We start from the raw sequence: 26,928 nt of genomic DNA, 5'->3' as shown, positions 1-26,928 counted from the left end.
AAAACAACTTTCCATTCACTCTGATAGTCAAAATGGCTTAGTAACTTGAAGGCAGAATGCCAGTCAGAATCACCTTGAAGGTCCTTGAACACTAGTCTAGAGTGTGATTTAGCACCGTGATCTTAGGAGGTTTGGGGGCAAAGTCCTTTTCCCCCAGTAGGGAAAAAAAATAGGAAAAATGAATACAGATCATCTTTAAAAAAATATACCCACATGTTGGAAAACTAAAATGAAGCAGGGACACAGCCTGTTGCCTGAGCTGGACCGACTATGCCAAAATACTAGGTCTAGATAAACTAGGGCCAAAGGGTCTTGCAGATCCATGCCTTCCTAACAAAATCACTAACGTGCAACACAAGGTCATCTCACGCTCCTGACCCCAAGGTAAGTGAGTGAGAGTAGGGTCAGAGGAAACCTCGCTGTGTCCCTGCTGCAAACTCAGGCCATTGACTTCTTCTTCCCCGGCTGAGCAAATGCACTGAGTCTTGGCTACAGTCTCCTTCCTTCCGCTCCCCGTGAGAGCTCCTAACTTTTGTTTATTTGCTCCCAAATGTAAGAGAGCAAGGGACCAGGCTTTCCCACAAGCCCACCACGTCCCTGCATGCTGCTTCACACCCACTTCCTGGCCCTCCGCCTCTCAGGAACTGAGCCCCAATATCTGGGCAGAGGAAGGCATCATTCCCCCGGGGGGAGCCCTATCAGACAGGAGGCTCCCACCAACCAGCATCTCTGTGGCCATTTCCCAAATCACTGGTCTTGGTCTAACTCTGAGGCGAGCCCATTCAAATCATTGTCAATATGAGCCAGTCACAGCCTCTAAGGTCTCTGGAAACTGTGCCAGCCTCAGCTCCCTGAGCCCAGCCTCCCAGGAGGCCGAGCAGCCCCCGCAGCCAGGGGGCACCTCACAGGAGATACAGAGACCCTTGCTCCTCACCCTCGCCACCTCTGCTGCACTCTTGCAACACGAGAGGCCTGGCTGACCACCCGATCTCTGTCCCTCAGACAAGATCTCCATGTGACACACCTCCTGCAGCCCTACCAAGAGACCACCAGCTCCTGAGGTCAGGCTCCTCAGAGGGAGAAGTTCCTTTGGGGGTAACTCTCCAGGGTGGCTCAGCCAATGAGAAGTCTTAGGGGGAGGAAGGCGGGGGCACTGTCCTACCTTGTCACTGTCCACTGTGTTCTGAGAGGTCCTGGAGGCAATGGAGATGGTATCTGGCTGGCTGCTCCCATCCCCCTGGCTGTCACCATCCTCCACGCCATCCCTGCAGGAAGAAGAGAAAAAAAACAGGGGTGGGGGTGGGGGGAACCGCTGTGGGTGTAGAGCCACAGGATTTCCAGCTGGGCTGGCAGAGCAGGGCCCAGGCACTTTCTGGCAGGGATTTGTCTACAGTTATCCCCCTGCAGGGAGCAGCCCTGTGGGATTTCCAGTGATGTAACTGCTTGTACTTAGTAAACACATAATCGCTCTGTTGATAACTGAACATGACTCCTTCTCCAAAACTCCTCTGGGCCATGATGCAGAGGAAGCAACTGTTTATTCGCTTCTAGTGGGAATGGGTCTGTAGTAGGCACTGGAAGAGGCGCATCCTACTTAGGACCAAGGCTTCTATCCAGCTGACTGGGCCATCACCCACAATCCCAGAACTCAGGGTATTCACGTGGCTTTTCTGCATCCTGAAATGGCTGGGGGTGGTTTCTAGCTGGCCTACAGAGAAAACAGAACCGATAAGATACTGTTTTGACTTGTGTTTCGTCTGCTCCAGAAACTGTAGTGGGATATTTTCTCCACGGAGATTATCTTTGGGAAGTTCCTGATGTTGGACCCTCAACTCCTGGGTATGGAGGAGTTTACTGCCTTCGTTTTGGTGGGTCTCGTTGATCTCCTGCTTATTTATGACGACTTCTTATAAACACAGGAGGCCAAGGCATCTTCTCAGAGATAGGAGCACAGCCACAGATTCCACAGCAGCTTTTGAGACAGCTGTGCTCCTTGGTGTCTGATAAGACAGGCTCCCAAGTGTACTCCTGGCACCCGGACCCCTTCCTGTCCCCTGGACCATACCACGATCCCACATGCTTCCTCAACTCTCCAGCTTCAGAACTGTGACCCAACCCTGCACTGAACCCACAGCCAGGCCAAGGGGATTAGATGCTTGGGAACTGGTGAAGGCTAAATGGTTTGTGTCAGAAAAAAACTGGAGAAGATGTGGGCCAGGGGTTGGCTAGGTTAGCACTGGGAATGACAGCTCTTCCCATGGAGGCTTTTAGGAATGTCGCAGCCCCAGTGCTGCTTACGGAGAAGTTATGGCATTAGGGACAAGGGGAACTCGCTGTCTGAGAAAGGTCCATGTGTGCAAAACCCCCACATACTGAAGCTGCCTCAACATGACAATGGTGAGTCTATGTGGACATGTGTGTGCATGTGGGCATACATGTGATGCATAGGTATATACATGGCGTCCGTTAGCCACAAAAAGTTATTTCTAAGTCGACTGCTCTTTTACCACTCCGTGTGGGCTTGGAAAATGCCAACTTATTTTTAATAACATAAGCCACACATTTATAGGAAGGAAAATCTGCTGTAAAAAGAAATGATGGGATGCATTTCAAAACAAAAAATAAAGGACCTTCAGATCATCTGTTGTAGATTTTCGGCCACTGCGCCCACCACTTGTGGAGAGTTAAGAGCTGGCTGTGCTTTCTGCTTCCTACTTTCCGGCCCATCGCAGGCCCGCTGGCCCCTCCAGACGAAGCCAGCTCTGGGGGAGGGAAGGAGCCCATCCAGGAGTGTGGGTAGTATTTCCCAGGCCAACCTGCTCCTCCATAAACTCTGTCCCCACACCCAGAAAACAAGGTGACGAAATCACAGATTGCCCGGCTCTTCTCTGCAGGGTGTGCTGAGGTTTCTCCCGGTCTCATCACAGAACACGGACAGGGAACAGGGGATGGCATTTCCAGGACATGCCACCCCATGTTCCAGAGATGCCCACTCTCCTACTGCAGGAAAGAGGGGTTCTCTCACGGAGTCCCCTGGCCAATCTCACCTGAATGGCCCTGCCCACCATGGTCCTGGACATTCAGCTCTTTATGGCCATTTCCATTCTGTCTTCTTATTAAAGTAGGGCTTTCCTGCAGCAGGGCCTGTCTCTAGTGTTTAAGTCTATCCCTCACCTGGACTCTGGACAAAGGTAACTGAAATCAAAATAACCCTGCCCCCACCACAGTCCTGATCTGTCCTCCAGCACAGCGAGGTGGCCGTGTCCTGGCCATGCAGGTCGAGGGGCTTTCCATGGAGGTATCTCTCTCCAGCTTCATCACACCCTCCTTCCAGCTACCACCTCCCTCCGGATGAATGCTGCTATTCCCTAGGCCCGGCAGGGGTGCTCCAGCCTGGGTGTCCTTGTTGGCACCAAAGCATCAAATAAATCTTTGGGATTTATTCCATTCATGAATAGGGGAGGAGAGGAAAGCCAGTGATCCTCACCAGCAGATCTCTTGCTTTTGTTTTGTCCCCCCCACCCCCATGATGTTCTTGTATACTTTTTTTAAAATTTAAATATTAGGGGGCTTTTGGAAATTTTTACAATGCAGTCTTGATAACTTTTAATTTTTCTGTTCAGAAATATGACTGTATTGGATTTCATTGCATGTTAAGCAATTTTACTATGACATGAACTATCAATAAAAAATTAGTTAATGTTTTAGGAACAGTTTCCTGCCTGGTACAATTAAGTTCTTGAATATTCACTTCTTTCAATTAGTCAATTTTAAATTACTCTGAAATAAAGCTTATTTTTATTATTATTTTTTAACTTTACTTGTCCTAGGTTATGGACAGTAAATGACACTAATTAAATTTCTGCTATTAGTCTTTGAGTAACTTTATACTAGCTATATACAGAGAGGCAAAAACACAAATTATTTACCTTTCTATATTAGGCCTAATATATTGATTTTTAATTATAGTCCCTCAGATGCTTGAAGGAAACCTCTCTTTATTTTCTTCCAGAGTAACTTCCAGGCCACACTTAGAGAATTTTCAATTTAAAAAAATCTTTGTCTTTCTTTTACACCAAGCAACCTACAGGGCTGCTGCTTTTGTATACGTTCTTTTGAAGCACCCTCCAAAAGAGTCCTTGTAGGTGATGTCACATGGGGACTTGAGAAAGAAATACTTAAGAAGTCGCCCATTGGTTTAAGGCACGGGGGTGGGGAACGTCTGGCCTGCGGGCCATATAAGGCTCCCGTAATCATTTGGTCTGGCCTTGCTAAGGTATTAGGGGTAAGTTAATTAAATGTTTGACCAAAAATAGCAGGCTAATTTTTAAGTTGATAATTTTGTATGGCCTGTGAATGATGTTATAAATATCCAAATGGGTTTTGGCAGAAGAAAAGGCTCCCCACCCTGGCTAAGGGAAACTGGGATTCAGACAGACGAAGGTACAAAAACATCTGTTATCTTCTGCCCGATCACATTGCTCTTCTCAGATGAATAGAGGTGAGGACTCCGGGGGTGTGGCAGTAAGAGCTGCAATGATAACCCCATCATACCACCCCCTGCATTACAGCACACAAAGCCCTTTTACTGTCCAACAAGCCCGGAGCTCCCCACTCATGGCCTAGCTCCACCTCCCACCCAAAGCCTTCCCAACACCCCACTGCAGTGCTCATGTACCGTCCCCACTTCCCACTGTTCCTTTGTCTCTCTGTCATGTGTGAGATGTGTCTGTTAGATGGTTCTGGATGGAATGGCTCATCTCACACTTGCTTTTGTTTTCCTGTAGCACCTTGCAGAGTATCTGTCAAATGAGAGTGCTCACCGCAGCCTGCTGACGGGAACTGCCAGTGGCTGGCAAGATGCTTAGGAGAGCTAACTCTTCTCAGGGAGAACTCCTGGGGTTCATGCAAGAAGCTCCCTGCAGAGCACATCCCCTGTGGAGGCAAAGCTCCACCCCTCCCCCACCCCGGAAGCAGGACTGGGAGCACTAGGAGGCGGGGAGACGCTGGTTACCTCTTACTATTGTTCCTCAGTTTGGCTGGTGTTTTGGGGAGCTGGATGGGCTCCTTTAAAGCTCCTTTCAGGTGAATGATCCTTTCTTGAATCACCTCCCGTATGTTCTTGATCCACTCCTGCTTGGTTTCTATGTTGGAGGCCTGGAGTGCCACAGGGAGAGAGAGTCAGCACCCATCTCCCTCCGTCCTGCCCAAGCAGTGCTCAGCCCGCCTTTTGCAGCCCTCCTCCTGCAGGACCTCCTCTTGCAGGCCACATCCATTATGTTTGACACCGAATGTTTGAGGGGCTTATTTCTCCTTTTATTCTCAGGACTCTTCAGTCCCAGGGCCATGCTGCTCCAACGAGAGCAGGGCTGCTCCAACTAGAGCAGGGCTATGACCTCAAGACGCAATGGAGACGGGTGCAGGGTGATTTCTAAGTATTTATGACCTGCAAGGTGTTGACCAATACTGCTATCTGCCCTGGGGCTGGGGCAGTACCTGGAGGTCCCCTGGGCCAAGGATGAACACTTCAGTGACTCGGGAGGTCTGGGAGCACTGGGAGAGGCAGCAAGTGGGCACCTGAAGGCAGTGGTTAACAACCAACAGGAACAGATAATGCTCAGGACGTTCAGCACCCAGGATGGCCACGCGGGCTGTGGGAGCTGCAAGTCGGTCCTGGGTTCTTAGCCTGGAAACCTGCTCATTGGAGGCATCGCCCCCTCCCACGAATCCCATTTGTCTCTGTGGAACTTGTTCAGGTCATTCTGTCTCACGACAGGCAGCAGCTGTGCTGGCAATTCAGCGACGGGCACTGCCAGGTGAGCACATGGCTGGTGGGGGCCCACGGGCAGCACCTCTTCCCAGTGAGACCAACATTTCCCCGAACCCTGACTCAGTGCCCTGTGCGCGTGCCCTGCCGAGCTGACATGACTCATGGCCATCGTCTGGGGGAAGGCCCTTTCTTATCATTCCTCTCGATCAGCATTGTCCCCATGCTCTACAACTCACTAGAGCTTCTAGAGTGCATGTTCCCAGGAAGGGCCCATGCCTTACACATACTGCCCTGCACAGCACTGAGCAGAATACCTTACATCAGTGGTTCTCAACCTTCTGGCCCTTTAAATACAGTTCCTCATGTTGTGACCCAACCATAAAATTATTTTCGTTGCTACTTCATAACTGTAATGTTGCTACTGTTATGAATCGTAATGTAAATATCTGATATGCAGGATGGTCTTAGGCGACCCCTTTGAAAGGGTCATTCGACCGCCAAATGGGTCGCAACCCACAGGTTGAGAACCGCTGCCTTACATGGACAAGGTTCTCAGGAAAAAATGTTAAATGAATGTGGAGCAAATCAAGGTGACTTTTGTCAAAGGGTCACCTGTTGCCCTGGACACTTGAAGGGGACACAGGACAGAACATCCTTAGTGGGCCTGTTGAGGAAGCCCAGGAGGCCACACCCTGCCTTCTTCACTCTACACTCCTATGGGTGCATGGACTAGGAGACCGCTCGTCTTTGAGGTGTTGAGTCTACTTTCAGGACAGAATTTGCTTCTCAACCCCCATGTGATGCTGCCCTTCTCCAGGCAGACCTGTGGTCAGCTGGCCTCACTGTAGGTTTAAGAGGCCCACATCCCTCCCACCCCAACCCTGGTCTTGAGCCCAGCAGAGGGCGGTACTCACTTTCAGCACGGTTTTATTGTCGGAGGACGGGGTGCGCCCAGACCACAAGGCGAATTTGCAGGGGTCCCCCTCTACGTGCTCCGTCACACCCAGCTCTGAGGTCTATAGACAGGAAATGCCTGTGAGAGGCGGGGAGGGGAGGGCAGTGGGGAAACTCAGGGCTGGGGTGGGAAAGGCAACAAAGAGGAGAGGGCCGAGGAAGGGGCTTCTGTCAATCAAACTCAAATAGACTGGGCGTTTTGTTCATCTACCTGGAAAGAAAGGACCTACAGGCTTGCGCCTGATTAGCAGGTAGCGGAGAGGGAAGGTGAAGAGGGAGGCGATGAAAGCAACAGGAAGAAGAACCGTGGACTGTAAATTGCAGAGGTGGGAGTCAGAGGGAGAGCTTTTCAAATAGGAGGCACTTTCATTTGTCCAGGACGACTCTGGTGTGGTGCCGGGGGAGAGATGAGCAAGGGTTCGAGATCCCTTCCTGCCCCAGGGCTCTATGACAACAGGGAGCCTTGTCGTTCCCCACCTACCAGTAGCTTGTTCTTGTAAACATATTTCGTGTGTCCTGAAGAGTCTTTGATCTCCTTGCTAAAAACCAAGGAGATCTCAAAGAGGAACAAGTGCCGCTCCCGCCCCTTCCGGATCAGAGACTTGGGGTCCCACACTTGGAAGGCGTCCTGGAGGATCAGCTCCCCCTGCACGTCCAGGTTCTCGTCGAACCCTGAAAAACACCCATTTCACCCTGCAGAGTTTCTCTAGCGCCACGTTCAGGGTGCCATGCTCCACCCTCACGGAGAAAGGCTTCCCTGGCTGTGAGCCCTCAGCTCCACTGTGCTTTCTCTCTCTCGCTGGTTCCCGAGACACCTGAGCACGTGAGTAGACAGCTCTTCAGAACTGTAATCAGACCCCCCTCTGCACCAGCTCTCCCACACGTAACCAGGATTCGGGGAATCTCCTGCAAAGCTCCTGTGCAACCTCCCACAGCTCCGCTGTCGCCAGGGAACTCCTGCAAGGGCGAACCCACAGCTCCTGCCTCCACAGCTCCCACTGCCCCGCCTCGAGCTCAGAGTGGGGCTGGGCACACGCACTGCCCAATCGGGTGCCCTTGACTCCACTTGACTTGGTGTGGCTCTAGTTCTCCTAGTCCATTCCTAGGACTATTCCTTTGACTGCTCTTATACAGGGTGGTGCATAATCCTTCAGAAATTTGCATTTATACCACTTTAAATCTTTAACAGAGGTTTTGAAACTTTACTGTGTATACAGATCACCCAGACAGCTTGTGAGAACACAGATTGCTGTCCACCGCTCACCCCCCAAGAGGGTGGGATTCAGTAGGTGTGGGGTGGAGCCCATGAATTTGCACTTCGGATAAGCTCACAGGTGCTGCGGGTGCTGGTCCACAGACCATACTTGGAGTAGCTAGATCCAGAGTACAGGTCGGGGAAAGGCTAGAGGAGAAGGGGACACCCCAGGATCGGGGGAGGTGCAAACACAAAAGAAAGAGGTGGAGAAACTGTGACAATAGGAATATATCCAGATGGTTAGTGCTTAGTCTGGAGAAGGTAACCAGGGCTCCTTTGCATGTAGAAATGGGGCTTCCTTGCTAAAGGTGACCTAGAAGTATTGAGACCAGACCAAGTGTTTTAGATGGCGGGGGGTAGGGGGGTGATGGGGGAGAAGGAGCCCACAGGTTTACGTATATACAACAAAGTATGCTTTCTCCCTCCACACCTGTTTGCCAGCCCTGACTGGGATGAGTCAACTCATCTAAGAGCTTCCACCCCAATCTGGCTGCTCTGCCCATCTGTTTTGTGGTGTTAAGAGCACTTTATTGGAGCCTCACTCTGCCAGGTTTCTGGATCCCAAGACAAGACATGGTTCCAGGGGACTGAATGTACATTGGTGAAGTCCTACCAGGTTTACCTGGCTGGACTTTTTCCATCAGCTAGGAATGGCGTAAGTGTAGCTGCACACCAATGTGAATGTACTTAATGTCACTGAACTGTACACTTAAAATTGGTTATAATGGTAAACCTTAGGTTATGTATCTTTTATTACAATAAAAAAAGAAGGGCATTGGGCTGAAGACAGTGTGTGTGTGTGTGTGTGTGTATGTGTGCGCGCGCGTGTGTGTATGTTCATGCCTGCAGGATTTCTACTTATTCTTCTGACAAATGCAATGCAACCCGGGGCCAGCAGACGGGATTGTCAGATGAGGAAACTGTGCTTGAGGGGAATGTAGATGAACAGGACTGCTGTGGGTCAGGGCTGTAGCCCGCCTGCAGTAAAGGTGATGGCCTGTCCTAGACTATCTCACAGGCAGCAAGCCGTCCATATACCTGAAATGGCTCAGGCTGGTCCTACCTGGAGGCAGGTGTTAGCTGAGCTGGACCCCGTGGAGCTCCTTGCACACCGCCCGAGGACCTAGGCAACAACTTGCCATTCCTCCTCTCTTCCGGCCTTGCCCCTGGCCTGACTTCATGCCTCTTCCCCGCCATGATACAAGCTCTCTGGTCTTAAGAAAGGAGGGGCTCCCCCGGGAGGCCGAGAGGACAGCTACCTTCCAGCATGCTGACATGCATGGCGTCATTGGCTTTCTTCGGGACACTGAGCATCACCTCCAGGCCATCCTTGAGCTCCCCCTTCCCTTCTTCACAGCAAGTTAAAAGTTCCTGGGGGGAAAGTCCAAACGCAATTAGAACCATCTCCCCCAGCTTCCCCACCCTCTCAGCACCAAACCCATTCAGGCAATTACACACAGAGTCAGTCTCTACAATGGCTCCCTCTAGCTATAAGGAAAGTGCGGTGAGGTAGGATGGGATTAGCTCCAAAGAATTTAACCACAGTATTTTCCCCCAAATGAGCTCCCTCAGCTCAATCTCATCCAAACTAACTCAATTCAACCCAAATGGTAGGGTGTTCTCTGACACTTGACTGCCCTCCTGGAGAAGAGAATGCCCCTTGCAAAGCACAGGAACAGCGGCGCAGTCTTGTGGAATCATGAAGAGAAGACAAGGGTATGCAAAGATCGCTCAGCATTCATTTGTCACCTGCACTTGCGTGTACACACCTCTACTGCCTGAATGCTGACTCCCATCATGCTGGGAGCAATCTGGGGCTACAGACATCATAGGTTTATGGCATTTCAGGGTTATAAAAGATTTTTAGATCCTATGGCTCAGGAGTTCCTAACCTGAGGCCAACAGATGGGATTCCGTACTAGTCCTTTCATTGTCAGATGAGGAAACTGATTAAGGGGAATAGAGATTCTCCCCAGGTTACAGAATTCATTGGAGGTAAAGTGATGCAGGGGATTGAATCCAGGTTTCTTAAATCCAAGTCCAGTGGTGCATCCACCACGCCAACCCTGACTCCTCCATGTCCTCCACCACACTGAGACTTCCCTCCTCACTGGAAACTAGGTCATTACCATCTCTATAAAAGATATAGAGTATTTGGTTGATGGAGAAAAGCTAATTTCCAACTATCCTAGGAATCATAAAGACCATTTGCAATGATTTTGGCCAAATCAGAAAAATGCTGGCTTTGATTTTTCTTATCAGGCTTATTGTATCTTGCTCACTTTGACCCTGGGAAGGAAATAGTTAAGCAACAGATCTGCATTTCCATACTGTCTCCTTGGGGAGTTGAGGGTTCAGGGAGGCAGGGGATGGGTGGATGGGTGGGGATGCACTTTCAGGAAAGAAAGAAGTTGAGCAGATCAAGCCTTGTAAACATGTGAACTACAGAATTTCTAGCAAATAAATGAATGACACTTGCTCTGGAATGCCTTTAGTAGAATAGATGTGGCCTATTGATCCAGGACATCTTATGGTAAATATACCTGGAATCTGGGGCTCTATGGGCATGGATCCCTGGAAAGTATCATGTAAGCTATGCAACTATTTAAGTAAAAGGTGGGTACACTTCATGACCAAAATGGCTCTCTTCAGGGTAGGTGATATAATACATCATTTGGAAACCTTGTATGTTGATCCAGGCCCCAGCACATCCTGATGCTGCCAGAAGGAACTTGGAACTGCTGGCAGTCCCAGACTTCTCTCTCTTTTACCTCTGCCCTAAGATTATTTGTATCCTTGGAACTTCAACCATGCACCACTTAACTATGGGGATACGTTCAGAGAAATGTGTGATTAGGGGATTTTGTCATTGTGTGAATATCATAGAGTGCACTAACAGAAACCTGGATGGGCCAGCCTATTGCTCCTAGGCTACAAGCCTGTGAAGCATGTCACTATATAAAACGATATGAGACTAAATCAAGCACAAGAGAAAATGCTGCAATCAAGAGAAGAGGTAAACATGATGTATATGAACCTGCTGCCAGGATAACACAGATACCGTTTTGCAGGAAACTTTTTTTAGAAGTAGAAAGAGTACACTCTAAAATAATAAAAGAATAGTAAATGCACGAACGAGTAAGAGTCATTTATTTTCATTACCAGGTGTTATGTACTGTACGTAACTGTATGTGCTGTACTTTTATACGACTGGCAGTGCAGAAGGCTTGTTCACACCAGCATCACCACAGCACATGCACAATGCGTTGTGCTACCACATTATGATGGCTACACATCGCTAGGTGTTGGGAATTTTTTCAGCTCCATTATAATCTCATGGGACCACTGTTATATATGCCGTCTATTGCTGGTCAAAGTGCACTTGGTAAGATATCCAATTAGTGAGCATCTGGTATGAAAATCCAATCCTTTGTGTTATCTTGGACACATTCCACATGAAGAAGGGAGCTTTGAGTGCTCACAGAAGAGGTGAACTGCCCAGAGCACATGTTTGGGAGGTGGAAGGGACCACTTCTCAGCTCTGTCCTTGGTACCACTCAGCATAATGGCATCATTGTTCACAAAGTTGGTTTTCTTCCCCCAACCTGAACTTCTCTGACTCTCCCCACCACTTTCCTTATTCTAACCTGCCCACCCTTGTTTTCACACATCATCAAAAGGAACTTCTAGGCAGAAACATAAGAGAGAAATAAGAAATTTACTTCAGTTCACAACAGAAAACACCAATTAGCTTAACTCCCAAAGCAGTTTGGCAAACCTACTAATCACCCAGCAGAGCCAATAAGTTCTACTCAGATCCTGGCGATAGTTTATGATAAGGAGAAGGCTCCACATTTCATTTACACCCCAAAGGACAGTTGCAGCAGATTTGCACAGAGAATATTGAACATTCAAACTGATATATAGTTTTTACTTTCACGTAACACCTAAAGTGAGGAACCCCAGAGGATACTGATAATTAAATATCAATTTATTTGGAATAAAACTGACTTCAATGAGAAAATAAATCCCCTGTTATTTATTTATAGGAAAAGCTCAGCAAACTATTTTTCTTTTACTTGGCAGGCATTATGCTACCAGCACATTTAAAAGAGGCCAAAATTATCTTAAATGTTTTTTCCAATAACTCTACCACTTCTCCACAACCAAATTCCCATGACTTTATTTTTCCCCGTCTCAGTTACGTACACAGTCATGTCTTCCTAAAACATTCAAGACAGAATGAAAACCCAGAGCCCACCCTCCATCTGCCTAAAGCCAGACACAGGACAGCCATCCATTCCCCACTTCCTCCCTGTCACAGAATTAATCCCCGGAACCTCAGCCTTATGGGTTTAAAAGGGAGAGGTGAAAAGCTGTCTTTCTCTTAGACCTGCATCTTAACTGATTTAAGACACTGTCAGTGTCGATGGGGGAGTTAACCCCCGCAACCCCCAATTCCTGAAAAGGCTTGGGGATACTTAAATTTAAAACAACAACAACACAAAAATAAATTTAAAAAACCTTTTGGCATAAGGAAAACCATTCTGTGGGAGAGGAAAAAGGGAGAATTACACACAGAAATCTGGGCTAAGGAGAAACTACCGTGAGTAACCGCAGAACTCAACGCTAACTCTCTGGCAGTCAGAGGACCAGAGGACCTAAAGGTAGAAAGCACTCCAGTCTTTTAGGAGAGAACTGCCCCGCCCCTTGCAAGCCCCACCCTGAGATCTTATGAGAAATTCTGGGTCTTCATATTAGAAACTCCAAAACATAAAGAGGAGGACAGCTTCAACAGCAGTTCTGCCCAAACAGCCGAGATGTCCTGCCCATTGCTATTTCTGACACTAGTCCTCGGCAAAGGCCATGGGCACGATGCCGAGTGTAATTCTCTAAGTCATCTCTGCAGAGTCGGATGACTAGGGCGCCTGGGAGCAGCAGCCCATAGTCTCTTCTTGGAGACAGGAAGGAGGTTTGGAGGAGGAGGCTGCAGGGGAAGGACGGTGCATGGCCCTGCCCTGGCCCCTTGCGGGAAGAGAGGTCCAAGGCCCAGGCTCACTGCTGCCCCCACTCTGCTCATCCTGGAACCACACGTGCTGAGCCCGGGAGACCACAGACCTGACTGGTGGGCACACTCTCTAACATGAGTAGAAACCCAGATTGGAAACTAGGCTGGTTTTCAGGGCTAGTGCAGCCGGAATATGTGAGATTCTGCAAGCAGCAGCTGAACTGCTAAACATGAGCTGATTTGCATTACATTTTCTCTGGAACTATACCACTTATAACATGCCCTCTCACTATCCTTTGCATTTGAGGAGCAACCGGCAAAATATTCAAACTTAGGGAAAACTGCACTTACACATCTTAAGAATTCGGATAGACAGTCGTTATATAACTGCCTATGATAGCAATTTCCCTGGCTTTCTTGTGGGGAAATGTCATATTTTCAGATTGTCAGCACATCCTTCTCTGAGAAGCAGCAGCCCAAACTACTTAGTAGTTTACATCATTTTATTTGACTTTTAAAGAAAAGATTTTGGAGGAAACCCTAATCTCTTGGTTGGCTCCAGGAGAACCTCTAATATATGGGATCCTACAGACACCGATTGTCATTGTGGTTTGAATAGGCACTCTTTGATCAACTACTTTCCCTCAAAAACCTTTAGTCTGACAAACCAGAGATTACGGCAATGGCAAGTACTGCCCTGGGTCTCCATGCCCACGCAGACTGGCACTGCCCCTAAGACCCTGGCCCCTGATCCTGTCGGAAGCAGGGGCCATGAGGGGGAATCTGCCCCAGGAGGCAGGGACAGGGGAGGCTCTACCTATCAGCCAGTGGCTGGGGTGGCAATCACTCAAAGTGATGCAGTGGTGGGTAGGTGGGAAAACAGTCACCCCTGTTCCTGCTCCCAGTTCCCCGCTTTCCCCCAGTGAATGAGCATCTGGAATTTGAAGGGATGGGACATGCAGACTGGAGCCAGCGATGCAAGCACGGGCTCATCGCTCAAGTTCTGGTCTGGGCAGAGGAAAGGCCTTCAGGTGGAAGCTCTACCATCCTTGACAAAGCAGGACCCCCCTGGGCCTGGCAGGGGGTAGAGGGAGACACCAAGGGCAGGGGAGGTACCTTCAGGAGCAGTTGGTACTTGGTGATCCTCTGGACGGGCTTGATCAGGTAGGAAGAGATGGAGTTGGCCAGACCGTGCCGCTGCTGTATCTCCTACAGGATGGAAACGAGCACCATCAGACACAGAGGGGCATGTGCATGTGTGCTCTGGGCAGGAGACAGGTGGGGTAATAACAGAGGCGAAAGGAGAAAAGGTAGGCAATTATGAGAAACTTCTTTGATGGGGAAAGGGGATGAGAGACTAAGGTGCATGTAGAAATAGAAACCAAGAGGAGAGATGGCAAAAGGGGAGAAACTTTAGGGAAAGAAGGCAGATTTGTGAAACAAATGGAACTTAAGAAATACAGACAAAGGTAGAGGAAGTGATGAGGTAAATAACAGGTGGAAGGGCAAAGGAGAGGGGAAGAAGTGGAAGTGAAGGAAATAAACTAAGAATGGAGGACATGAGAGGGGGATGAAAGGAAGGTGAGAATGAAGGGAAGGCAGAGAGTAAGCTCTGGTTTCTGTTCTGGTGGCTCCCGAGTCTTTGTCGGCCTGCGGTCTCCCTCTTAGAACTGCACAGGACAGATCTCACTTCCCATTCTCCCTCTCTTCAGATTTCACACATCTCACCCTAGAATCACCACTTTTCCTTATAACCTGTTCACTCTGATCAATGGTAGGGACGCCCCTCATTCTTCAGGTCTGCTGAGCTGGAAACCATGGGGTCATTTCCAGCGATTTTCCTTTTGTGATCCCTGACCCCTGGGGAGGATGATCTTCCCTGGCCACGCTGCCCACATCATCCATGCCCAGGCTGTGACCATGGCTCCCAGCTGTTCATGCCTCTAGTTCTCATGTTAGTCCCCTCTCTCTCCTACCTCCAAAAGGATCTAGTCCCCAAGGTTTAGGTGCTATGAAAATTAGAGAAGGGTGAATTTTAGTCCCTTCCCTGAAGAACCTCTATGCTAGCTAGCTGATAAGACACACACACATGAAAGAGAGAGCAACCGAGGATGACAGAAAGACTTCTCACTGGTTACTGCCAGGGAGGCCAGAGCGGAGGCCCTGCCCCCAGGAGTGATTGTACAGATAATGCCTTCACTGGGGCTTAGAGGACAGGGAGAGGTGGTGAAGTGGTAAATTGGAGGAAGGGTACTCAACAAACAGGAAATATATAAAGCCACATGCACAGGAAATAAGTGTTATGTATTTAGATGACAATGAGGACCATGCCTGAGGGGTACAGAGGGTGCACACCTAGATTCTAGAAAAATACAGCTAGATAAGCAAGATGCTTTTAGGGCATTGACTAGGTTGAGCTAGAATAAAGCATTAGGATTTGATGGTGAGCTTCTCAATGTAAAGTACTGTGGACATTACATGGACGGAAATTGTGGTGGAAGCAATGCTTCAGAAAGAGTAATTGAAGCCTATGAGCAACACAGGGGGTGGAGGTTGGGAAAGAGAGACAAACATAAAGTTACCACATGATCCAGCAATTCCACGCCTTGGTATACAGGGTGGGCAAAAGTAGGCTTACAGTTATCAATACTCAAAACACAGAGTTTATCCTTGTGTTATTATTTATTATTGTATTATTTTCCATATGGACAACTATTACTATGAACAACCTACTTTTGCCCCACCCTATATACCCAAGATAAATGAGAACATATGTCCACACAAAAACTTGTATGCAATGTTTACAGCAGTATTATTAATAATATTGAAAAGGAGGGTACAATCCAAATGTCAACCAACTGATGAATGGAGAAACGGAATGTGGTGTATCTGTACAATGCAATACTACTCAGCCGTAAAAAGGAATGAAGTACTAAGACATGCTACAACGTGGATGAACCTTGAAAACATCATGGTATGTGAAAATAGTCAGTTACAACAGAACACATATTATCTGATCCACTTTTATGAAATATCCAAATAGGCAAGTTTAAAGAGATAAAAAAACAGGTCATTGGTTGCTTAGGCCTGGGGGGTGACTGCTTTTTGGGATGATATAAAAATTCTAACACTGACTGTGGGGATGGTTGCACACATCTGTGAGTATACTAAAGGCATGATATATATTTATGCCTATTTATACCTATATCTCCAGGTGTGTAACATGGGGGCTTGCCATAGCTAAGATTAGTGAAAACACAGTGTTAGGAGTAATAAAAGAAACACTGGAAGTTAGGGCCTGCTATGTGGCCATGGAGGAGGGTGAAGAAGAGGGAATGATAAAAATAAATTATTCCATTTCCTGCCAATTACCCCAGAAAGCAGCAATGTGCTCACTCATTTGCCTCTTCCCTACAGGTGTGTAGTCATAGCAGGACTTGTTCAAGGATGATGGGCAAAACAGCTGGCAGCCTGACTCTCCTTGGGCAAATGAACATTGTGAGTTAATCTGGGGCCTTGGCAGACAGCACGGGCAATAATGTACCTGACAGTCCTCCCTCTCTGACAAGACACCAGCTCTGGGAAGGCTGCCTGTGGAGCAGCGAGCAAGGGGCTGCCTCACATCTGGAGTAGAAAATTCTGGATCATGTGAATGTGGGAGCCTTTCCAGGACTTCAATTTTCTGTGTTCTCTTTACAATAATGGGTGCTAAGAGACCGCCTTTATTAAGGGTTTATCTCTTTTATAGAATGAGGGCCTCAAGCAGATGGTTCCTACCTGTGGAACTTAGGGAAACCCTTCTGATGGATTGGGAAAAAAGTTGCAAAAATGATGCTTTCCAGAAAGTGTTGGGAACAATCAGGAGAGTTTACTGCTCTCCCTCCCCACCTCCAGGACCAGCTCTGGGAACTCCCACAGACTAGAGTTCTGGCTTCCATTGGCCTTCCCAGCTAAGGTAAAGGCTAATTAGGAACTAAGTGGGAAATGGAGGATAGGGTACAAGATTTGGGGAATGACTTATTAGACAAAGTCCAGAAACTGTCTAGAAACAGGAATATGAGGAATGTAGGACTAAAGGAAAATACAGTTTAGCACCAGACTCTGTGATGTGTACAAAGTGAAGCAGGCAAACCATTAATCAACCTCAAAGGGCTCACAGTTGGGGGAGATGTGAGTAATGGAAAGGCACATGGTTAACCTGCTAAAAGGCAAATCATTATAAATATAATACGAGAGACACAAAATATCATGTACACATAGAGGAAGGGAAGGATTCCTGCACAAGGCAACATGTGACCTTGAAAGTAAAGGAAGAATTCTGAACAGTGACTTTGTGTGGTTGTGCACACAGAGCATCCTATGTGCAAAGAGGGATCACAGTCCATTTTAGGCAGAGAAAGCAGCGTGAGCAAAGGTAAGGAAGTAGAACAGTCTATGGCCTGCTCAGAGCTCAGGGTGAGTGTGTTCAGAAAAACACAAAGTGGAAGACAGGACACAGTGCATTTACAATTTCAAAAAGGCCCTTCTGGATACTGTTGATGAACAGTCCACCAGAAACATCTTAAGGAAAACACATTATTAAGCAAAGATAATGGCATAAAGCATTCCACAGACTCTGACAAGTTAGGGAAGCACTTTGCTTGGATTTTCTGTTTTATCAAATCTAACCTCAGAATTCCAGTTGGGACCTTTAGAACCAGTTCCATGTTAACGCTCCATTAAAACAGCACATATGCTTTTTTTTTCTTGTCTGGCTTTCTCCCACTCAAGTGTCATTCCTCCACTGAGCAATAAATCCTTGTGGAATCATTTCTGTTACGGCAGTGTCAGGCTAGAAAGATGCTCAGAGAAGGTTTATTTTTGTAAACTTGAGTATGGGACCTATAGTTACATGTCTTTATCCCCTAGGGGGCCCAGCACACTACCTGGGATACAGTAGACATTCAGATGTTTATGGAAGGAAGAAAAGCAGGTAGGCAGAAAGACAGACTGGTCCTATGTAATAAAAGGGTAATATGCAAATTGACTGTAACAGTGGAACGACCGGGAACCAGTCTCTATGACGCACACTGACCACCAAGGGGCAGATGCTTAATGCAGGAGCTGCCCCCTGGTGGTCAGTGCGCTTCTACAGTGGGAGCTCTGCTCAGCCACAAGCCGGGCTGACAGCTTCGAGTGCAGCAGTGGTGGTGGGAGCCTCTCCCGCCTCTGCAGTCAGACATCCCCCGAGGGTTGCCCAGGTTGCCAGAGGGATGTCTGACTGCCAGCTTAGGTTTGAACCCCTGGGGAGTGGGCCTAACTTGGCAGGTGGACATCCCCCAAGGGCTCCCAGGTTGCGAGAGGGCGCAGGCTGGGCTGAGGGATCCCCGCAAGTGCACGAATTTTCGTGCACCAGGCCTCTAGTTAGATGATAAAACATGCTGAATTTCAAGTTTTTGTCACTTCTGATATGACTATCAGAATGGCCATCACTGCTACAGTCTCCCTCTTACTGAACTTCCTTTTCCTCTTCATTTCTTCTCTCCCTCTTGCTCTTCCCTTGCATCCTGTAGTGACCCACTTGGCTCTGTTCATTTTAGGTCACTTTCTGAGGCCCAAGACTACACAGACTTGTGCCATGATTCACCAACAGGACTGGCTCCTCATTAAAAAACCAAAGGATTTGAGGAGACCCGTCAGCTCTGATCCTTCTCCTGGCTTCTATTCCACACATGTGCTCGACCTTAGCTGCACATTACTCTCCCCCGGCCACTTTAAAAACTCTCAATGCCCAGCTGAGACCCAGGCCAATCCTCACAGAACCTCAGAGGTGAGACCCAGAATCACTATTGTTCAAAGCTCCCCAGGTGACTCTAGAATGTGTAGCCAAGACTGAAACAGTTGCATTAGAGTAGGGATTTTCAAACTTGAGTGGGCATCAAAGTCACCTAGAGGGTGAGCTAAAACTTAGATGGTCGGGTGCTAGCCCTGGAGATTCTGACTCAATAGATGTGGAGGGGAAGTCCAAACTATGCATGTCTAACAAGCTCTCAGGTGATGATGATGTGGCAGGTCTGGGGACCATATGTTGAGACCCCTCCATGTGAGGGAGCTGTATGTGAAGGAGAAGTGAAACCTCTTAGTCAACCCCTGCACCACAGCAGGCTCCTCTACACATGAGATTTATGGCTACCTTGGTTTGGGGTTGAGGCATGGAGGCAAACATGCCTTGTCCAAAATCATAGCACTTGGGCTGGAATGGGGTTAAACAAAAGACAAACACTGATCCATGCTTTATACAGGAGATAGAGGTTTGGGATGGCCAGTAAAGAAAAGCAAGGAACAAAGTGAGTAACCTATTATCCCAAGGTAATGAGCATTTCCACCTGCCTCAATGGCTCAAGAATTGAAAATCACAGCTTACGTCAAAGAAGGTGCCTGCATGCTCCAGGATCAGCTGGTTGGAATCAGGTTTGTTTTTACAGTAGGTGACATACATCTGAAATTTGTCTGCCTAAAAAGAACAAAGACAAGAACAGGTAAGCATCCATTCTCCCTTCTGTTGACTGTGTCTAAAGGGTCCAGCAGGGGCTGTGTAAACAGATACGGTGTGCCACAGGATTATCTGTGGCCAATGTTCTGGGCTTATCTGGTCCATGCTCCCCAAACTTTCGGATGCTTTTCTCCTAACAGCAGGAGAAAGCTCACTGAAAGTAAGCTCATTTTAATACTAGTCAGTGCTGGAAAGAATAAGCAAAAACCAATTCACATATCATAATGTATTCTGCAGTTGGACAGCATTTACTTAGAGATTATCCCCTTTTGGGTATTACCTACAATTGTGCTTCCCATCTTGAACAATGACAGCATTTGCTTGGAAAGCAAAAACCAAGGCATGAAAATGAAGTATGAACTCAGAGTTAGATCTGCTTGTACTTCAAAGGTCTCCATGGGGGGTGGTTTGCAGGGGGTGTCAAGTGACTACGCAGCCATCCCTAACTTCTCAGAAGCAATGATGGGGGGAGGGGAGGCAGGGGGACCCTCTGGGCCAAGGTCTGAACAATGAGTCCTAACCAGGTTGTTACTTCAAGTCAAGAACCTTATGGCTTGGTGAAAATTCATTTCTTATTTCTCTCAGGACCCTCTGGGTTAATGCTACCCACCCTTTCCACTGGGAAAGGTATGTGTATTTTGGCCACCAAGTACTTTCCTGTTTGTGAAATGCTGCCATCTTGGTGCCTACAGAACATTTGGGGTGTCCTCTTTGAGAAAGCAGCCTAGATATGCGTTATACCTGTAGCAGGTTTCATTTGATCCTCATGCATGAGAACCCTATGCAATGAGTTGCATTATCATCATCCCCATTTTTCAGAAGTGAAAACTGTTCAAAAGTGGTAGAGCTTAGGAACGCTGACTTCAGGCTTCCTGGTCATAGCCTTTCAATGCATTATAAATAACTCTTCTACCATTTACTCCTGCACTACGCTCACAGGTAAGATTATACGACTTAAAGTCACCTTGGGATAATTCTTGACAAGATGTGCCTGTTTTATACAATCACCAAAGGATTTCTGAAACTGGTTTTGGGGTTAATATACTACCTGGAAGACATTCATCATCCCTAAGAGATGATGTGGAATCATATTTATGGTTGATTGTAAGGCAAATCCACAAATTGTGTGAAACAAGATTTAAAAATCCCTTCACTTACTGGTCAATCTTGTTGTCTTCTCTACATTGGCTGTGCAAGGAATCATAAATTGCTTATGAGCATTAACGTGAAGCATTGGGCTCATGTAGTTAAGAGGTAGAAAATGTAATAGAACAAAATAAGACAGCAGTCTGAGACTTCCTAAGAAATGAGAGAATGCCAGGAAACAAACATGAAGGCTTCATGAAAAGAAAATAACTCAAGACTTGAACTGTGGAACTGACTGTGATATTATGTCAGGGGACGAGTTGATTTCCCAGCTCATTTGAAATGTATCCATCTGTAAAACATAAAACATAACCAAAGCCCTGCCTATTCCCTAACTCTTGAAGCATGAAGCTATTTTGAAAAGTAATTCACCCATTTTGAGCAAAAGTTATAATTAGACAACAATTATTACATATTAGAACTCCTGACCTTTGGGAAGAATTTCCATGTTTGGTGGCACATAGTGTCCTTCGTGACCTTCTCGGAGGATCTTTGCATTCATATCACAAACCTTAGCTGAAACTAATGTGATGTGGAGATGCTAATGGAGACTACTGTTTCCACTCACGTAATTAGAACTGGTACATTCAGCCCATTGACTTGGCCCATGACAATAGCACCTTGAAAGAGAATGACTTGACGCTCATCTTGCAGGTCAGAACTGGGATGGATACCCAAAGAGTGTGTTCTTCTCTATTAGGAAGAAAATGTACCCAATGGCTTGGTGGCTTGATGTATTCCTAAAGGTCTGATTCCCTAATCCTCATCCAGTTAAAAAACAAACAAACAAAACAAAAATAGTAGATGGAGCCAGAGTAGTCCTCTATCAAGGGTAGTGGTCTTGTTCCCATCTTCTGATACCTTAATTTTAGAAAGTGCTAGAAAACTGAGCACGGCACCTGGACATGATGTCTAAGGACTTTTCCCAAGGAGGGCTCTGCTCCTCAGGGAGGGACTGCTTCTCTCAGATCTACTCATGGCCCTTTTCTACAGTCCCTGGTCCTCTGTTAGAATGTCAGTGATACATTCTCAGGCCAGGCACCGAACAGTGATGCCATCTGGCGTCATCTTCACTCCTGGGAAGCATGGGGGATGGGAGAACAGGATTTCAGGTCAGTTACCCAGGTAACAAAGCAGTGTCCCACATCCTCAGGCAGCTGCTCGTACTTCTCCAGCTCTTTGAGGAAGATGCTGTGAGGGGAGAGAAAGGCTAAGTCAGACATCTCTGTACTGCTGACCCCCGCTCCACCCCAGAGGATTGTGCTGAGGCCAACTCAACCTCGTAAACCCTCAGTTATTTACACATGGCTTCTACACTAAGTGATAACATGGTCAAACATAGTTTTAAATATGTTGGAACTCATTTCATTAAAATGTACATTAACTGATTAATTAATGCTACTTAAAATAATAAAGTTTACCTTAGGGGTTTATACTTCTCAGGCTGAAAGTAATGAAATATTGTATTTGTTTTGGGCCTTTTATTTTAACAGCAACTACAAGCCTATTTTTATACAAGCCACCTGAATACTCTGTAATATTTAAAACATAGATATAAATATAAAAAAGAACAAATTAATATCATCTGTAATCCCAGAGGTAAAGTGGAAAACTTTTTAATCCTACACAACTTCTTTCTAATTATTGGCCTTCTTCCACGACAGCCAGTTTGTATTAAAAAATAAGAGTTAATGTTTCCTAATGCAGACATCATTTTGGAAAAAAAGTTAACAGAGAAAAAGTTACAATCCACTTCAAAGTTGAATTGAATTACTACTGAATAATCGGCTATTGTGGACATCTGTGCCATGGCTCCTTTCTGTGCTAATAAATAATAAAGAGTTGACTATAACAACTTCAAAGTAAGATATTACTTTCTTTGAGCTCAGAGAATATAAGCTCTAATAAGCAGGAATCACTGGAATAGAATTAGGTTTTTTAAAAAAATCACACAACGTTTTTCAAATAAATAATTATGAGGATGTAGTGATACATGCTGATGGAAATGAATGATGGTGTAATCTTTACAAAGGACAATTTGACAATTTCTATCAACATTTTGTCTCTGCAATTTCAATCCTAGAAAATTTCCTAAAGTTGGATTCACATGTGCCTAAGGTGGTGTACATACATGTGTATTCACTGTGACACTGTTTATAATAGCAAAAGATAGTCTGTAGATGACAAAGTAAACCATGGTACATCCACAGAACTGAATATTACATAGCTATAAAAAGTAACAAAGCTTTCTATGTTTTCATATGGAAGATCTCCAGGGCAGGCTATTAAGTGAAAAGAGAAAGGTATGGAAGAATGCAGATAATACCCTCTCTTTCGTCTGTGTAGGAAATATATATTCTTATTTCCAACCTAAGAAACTAATGGTCAAAGGGTACAATTTCAGTTATACAAGGTAAATTCTGGGGATCTGCTATATAGCATAGTACCTATAACTAGTAATACTATATTATATACTTAAAATTTGCTAAGATACAGATATTATGTTAAATGTTCTTGCCTAATAATAATAATAACAGTAATAATAACAGGAGAAAGTTTTGGGAGGTGATGGATATATCTATTGCCTTGATGGCAGTGATGGTTTCATGGGTGTATACTTATCCCCAAATTCTTCAAGTTGTATATGTTAAATGTGTACAGCTTTTTACATATTAATCATACTTCAATAAAGTGATTTAAATAAAAAATTTCTACCACAGGAAATTAGGTGAAGGGTTAGGGTGAGATAGTGATGGATAGAACTTCTCAATCTATACTTTATATTTAATGTTGATTTTTAAAATTAATCCAAAAATTAAATAAAATTATATAAAGCAGTTCAGAATTATTTTACAACTTATCTCTAGCATTGGAAAAATTAATTTTATTGATTTGATTTATTTTACCTGGCTCCTACTGGCCAAGCATTCTTATCGTATTTTATAATTACTATTGGTTATGGGTTCTGTGTGTGTTCTCTCTTCAATGACATGACACAGAACAATGTTAGTTTTGGTTAAAAAAATAGCTATGTGTAACTTAAAAATACTTGGCAAGTCATATTTGGAAAGCTAAAGTACTAATAATGATTGGTGGGATCATAGATTTTTTTTTTACCTATCTGCAATTTAAATTTTCTACAATAAATTGGTATTTAGTTATAAGAAAAAGTCACTTGAAAAATTTGGGGACTCTGAGCAGTACCCATTTGGTGATAATCATCTTTCCCCTAACATGTGAATTTTAGAGTATCTGATCTAAATCATGAAATAGTGGAAATTAAAATGCAACTTGAGCTTTCAAACTGCAAATATGAAGAGCTCAAAAGTCAGTAACTCTGGAAAAGTTCCGAAAATCACATTTACTACTACTTTCAGAAAAATTGCAGGTGACACACATGTATTTAATATAACTTCCAAAATAGAGACAGGAAAAAATAGTACATAATGCTGTAATTAAGGATTAAATCTTTTTCAAGACCAAAATGGAAACAACCTTTTTTGTTGCAAAGAGAAGCAATCTGGCTCATTCCTTTATACATCATGTTAATTCTGGAAAATTTCTATAACATAACAATACGTTAATATATTATTATAATGTTAATAATCTATTTTTAATATGTATTTTTCATTTCTGGAACTGAATTCTGGAAAACTCTTATTATGTGGCTCTTTCCCATGAGGAACATAGAAAGATTTAAGGTACAAAATCTTCACAAGCAGTTTTGCCAGAAGGTGTGAGAGGTTTTTACATGGTCATTTCTCATGTTGGCCTTCAGTATACCTCTCAGGGAAGACAATGGGTGGAAAGCCAGCCCTGAGCCACGATTCACTGAATAGGGCCTGGGATGGGGACTGAGTGCCTTGGCAAGTTGGGGAAGAACATCTGAGGAGCTATTCCAGGACAAGGACGGGTGACAGAAAATGACAGGAGAGCACAGGAGGCAGAGACTCGGAAGAAGAGAGAAAGAGGAGAAAGGGGAGACTCTGGAGGCCCTGCACTCGGCCAACGCTTTCGGGAAACCTCTGCCTGGGCTCTCTCAGGACCTCACTCCAGGCCCCTAAACTCTGCTTCTCATGGTGTATGGGCCCTTCTCCTCCAAGGGCGATCAAATAAATGGTACAACCACCTGGATCATGGCATGCCACACAGGGTATAAAGTTATATTTTTTCTGTATTTTTATTTTTTATAATTTTAAATTTCATTTTTGTAAGTCATGGACGTACATGATAAAAAACAGACCACCTGTCCTCCTGGCCCCGCCTCAGAAGCACGGCAGTTACTAATTTGGGGTGTGGTCTCTGGATTGAGCAAGTTTCGTTTTGGCTCTCATTTTTTGTTGATTTGTTTTCTATTTTTAAAAAATTTATTGGGGTGACATTGGTTAATAAGATTATATAAGTTCCAAGTATACAATTCTGTAATATGTCATCTGTATACATTTTTTGTCTTAGGAGTTGCAAGGATACCCAAAATAAACTAGTGGCCTGGCCATTTCTAGTTAGTATTAAACTGGTAATTATAACCACAGAATTGATAATTGATGCTGAAAACAGTGCTAGCAATTTTATTAAAAGTCCTAGTAATTTTTGTGATAGCAGCTATCACAAGGAAGGGTGCAGTTTGAAAATCCTTAAAAATAAAAGCATTCTAAAATGAATTACATGCATAGAATATTGTTTCTATAATTAATATCTTTCTGGAAAATAAAGGTTTGAACAGCAACCACCACCAGTCCACCCTTCTACTGACCCCATGTCTCCCTTTCCTCCCACAACCAAGCACCAGGTAAGAAGCCAGAGTTCACGCTTAGTCAAAGTTGTGAGGGGTCTTCCTAAGACTCATTTTCTCATCTTGAAAATAACACCTTCATGGGGGTTGTTGTGAGAATTTAACAAATCCACATAGTTAAAGAACCCAACAGAGTGCCTGGCACCCAGTAGGCCCTAAATAAACATTAGTTCTCAGGATAAGTACTTTCCAGTCTTAATAGAACCACACTCTCTTTGGGAAACATATGTATCTCACACTCTCCCCAACTCATAGAGACGTATTTAGGGAGCTCCCCCGACTAAGCCCTTGGTAAAAAAAATCTATAGCAGATTACCTTCCCATAAGCCATATCCTTGGAAAATCTTGATTGGGCGTTAGTGCAAGAATTGGATTCCAAAGTCACATATCATTTCACCATGGGAAATGAATGCAAAAATTAAATTCCAAGGTCACACATTTAAATTTGGGAAATGCTGGGGTAGGCTGGTTTCTTACTGCAGGACTTACTTCCAAAACCCTACAATCTGATCAGGTACACTGTCAGTCTCTGCAGGGATTAATGTGCAGTGCTTCCCAGACGTCTCTGTGAGTGAACACTTTCGAAGGGACTATCTGACTCTGGCTGAAGGAACTCCTGGAAAACCCTCATTAGTGGTCCCCACGCCTGCTGTGCACCTGCGGAGAGGAGCTGAGCGCCTGCATTGCTTAGGAAGCTCGCTGGGCAATCCTACTCATCCGGTCCACAGACCAGCACGTGAAGGTGACTGCTGGGAGGTCCCAGTGTGCTTCCACTCGGCGGGTCCCACACTGACACCACATTTTGAATGAAAAAGTTAGGAATTAAAAAAACGATCTTGTGTTGCGCATATGAATTCACAACTTTGAGTAAGATAGTCACTACAATCTCAAGGTACTTGTTGAAAGCAAGTGGCGGTATTAAACTCTATTTTGCTTTTTAATTTGAAGCTTATGAAGATGACAGATTATGTAAGTCTGATCAATATCATTCCACCTGCTTCAAATAGACATGATAAGTTTAAATGAAAGCCCAGAAGGTCAGAACTCTCTTCATAAATGATGGAATATTCCACCTCATCTGTTTTATAGCAACATCTTGGCCCTCACCATTTCAAATATTATACATAACAAATCGTGAGAGGATGAGCAAAGCAAGTAGTTTAAGTGTATGTGTGAATATGTGGTTCTTTCAGAAATGAATAAAACTTTTGCCAGAAATGTCAAGATCTAAGCAATGTCATTTCTCTATTAAATTATTGCAATGCAATATATGATGCAGTTGCTTCATGAGAAAGATGCTTCCCTCTGGCTTTGTACAGAATCCGGGAGATGAAAGCGCTAACACTTACTGGTAGAAAGCTTTCTGAGGCTCATCATTAAGCACTATGGAAACAGCAACATTTGAAAGGTACCCTAAGTAGATTTTGTTTTCTCCAAAGATAAATGTAGCCTATAGTCCCAGTGATTCTGG

General features: G+C 45.3%; 1 protein-coding gene across 17 annotated transcripts in view; it reads right to left on the bottom strand.

Moving 5' to 3' along the window:
* KALRN (kalirin, RhoGEF kinase) overlaps positions 1-26,928 on the bottom strand; it is a 586,523-nt gene that overhangs the window by 194,249 nt on the left and 365,346 nt on the right. For all 17 annotated transcript variants that reach the window (XM_005873113.2, XM_005873115.2, XM_005873109.2 and 14 more), the window contains 8 exons: positions 21,787-21,856; positions 19,391-19,480; positions 14,104-14,196; positions 9,239-9,350; positions 7,206-7,396; positions 6,685-6,786; positions 5,015-5,157; positions 1,163-1,265 (listed from right to left, as the gene is read on the bottom strand). In XM_005873113.2, coding sequence (XP_005873175.1) covers positions 1,163-1,265; positions 5,015-5,157; positions 6,685-6,786; positions 7,206-7,396; positions 9,239-9,350; positions 14,104-14,196; positions 19,391-19,480; positions 21,787-21,856 — 904 coding nt within the window. The remainder of the gene's footprint in view (positions 1-1,162; positions 1,266-5,014; positions 5,158-6,684; positions 6,787-7,205; positions 7,397-9,238; positions 9,351-14,103; positions 14,197-19,390; positions 19,481-21,786; positions 21,857-26,928) is intronic.

This window comes from Myotis brandtii, unplaced genomic scaffold (genome assembly GCF_000412655.1).
Source record: "Myotis brandtii unplaced genomic scaffold, ASM41265v1 scaffold4, whole genome shotgun sequence".
NCBI lineage: Eukaryota > Metazoa > Chordata > Mammalia > Chiroptera > Vespertilionidae > Myotis > Myotis brandtii.
Note: the sequence above shows the minus strand (reverse complement) of the source record. Positions and strands in the feature narration are given on the sequence as shown.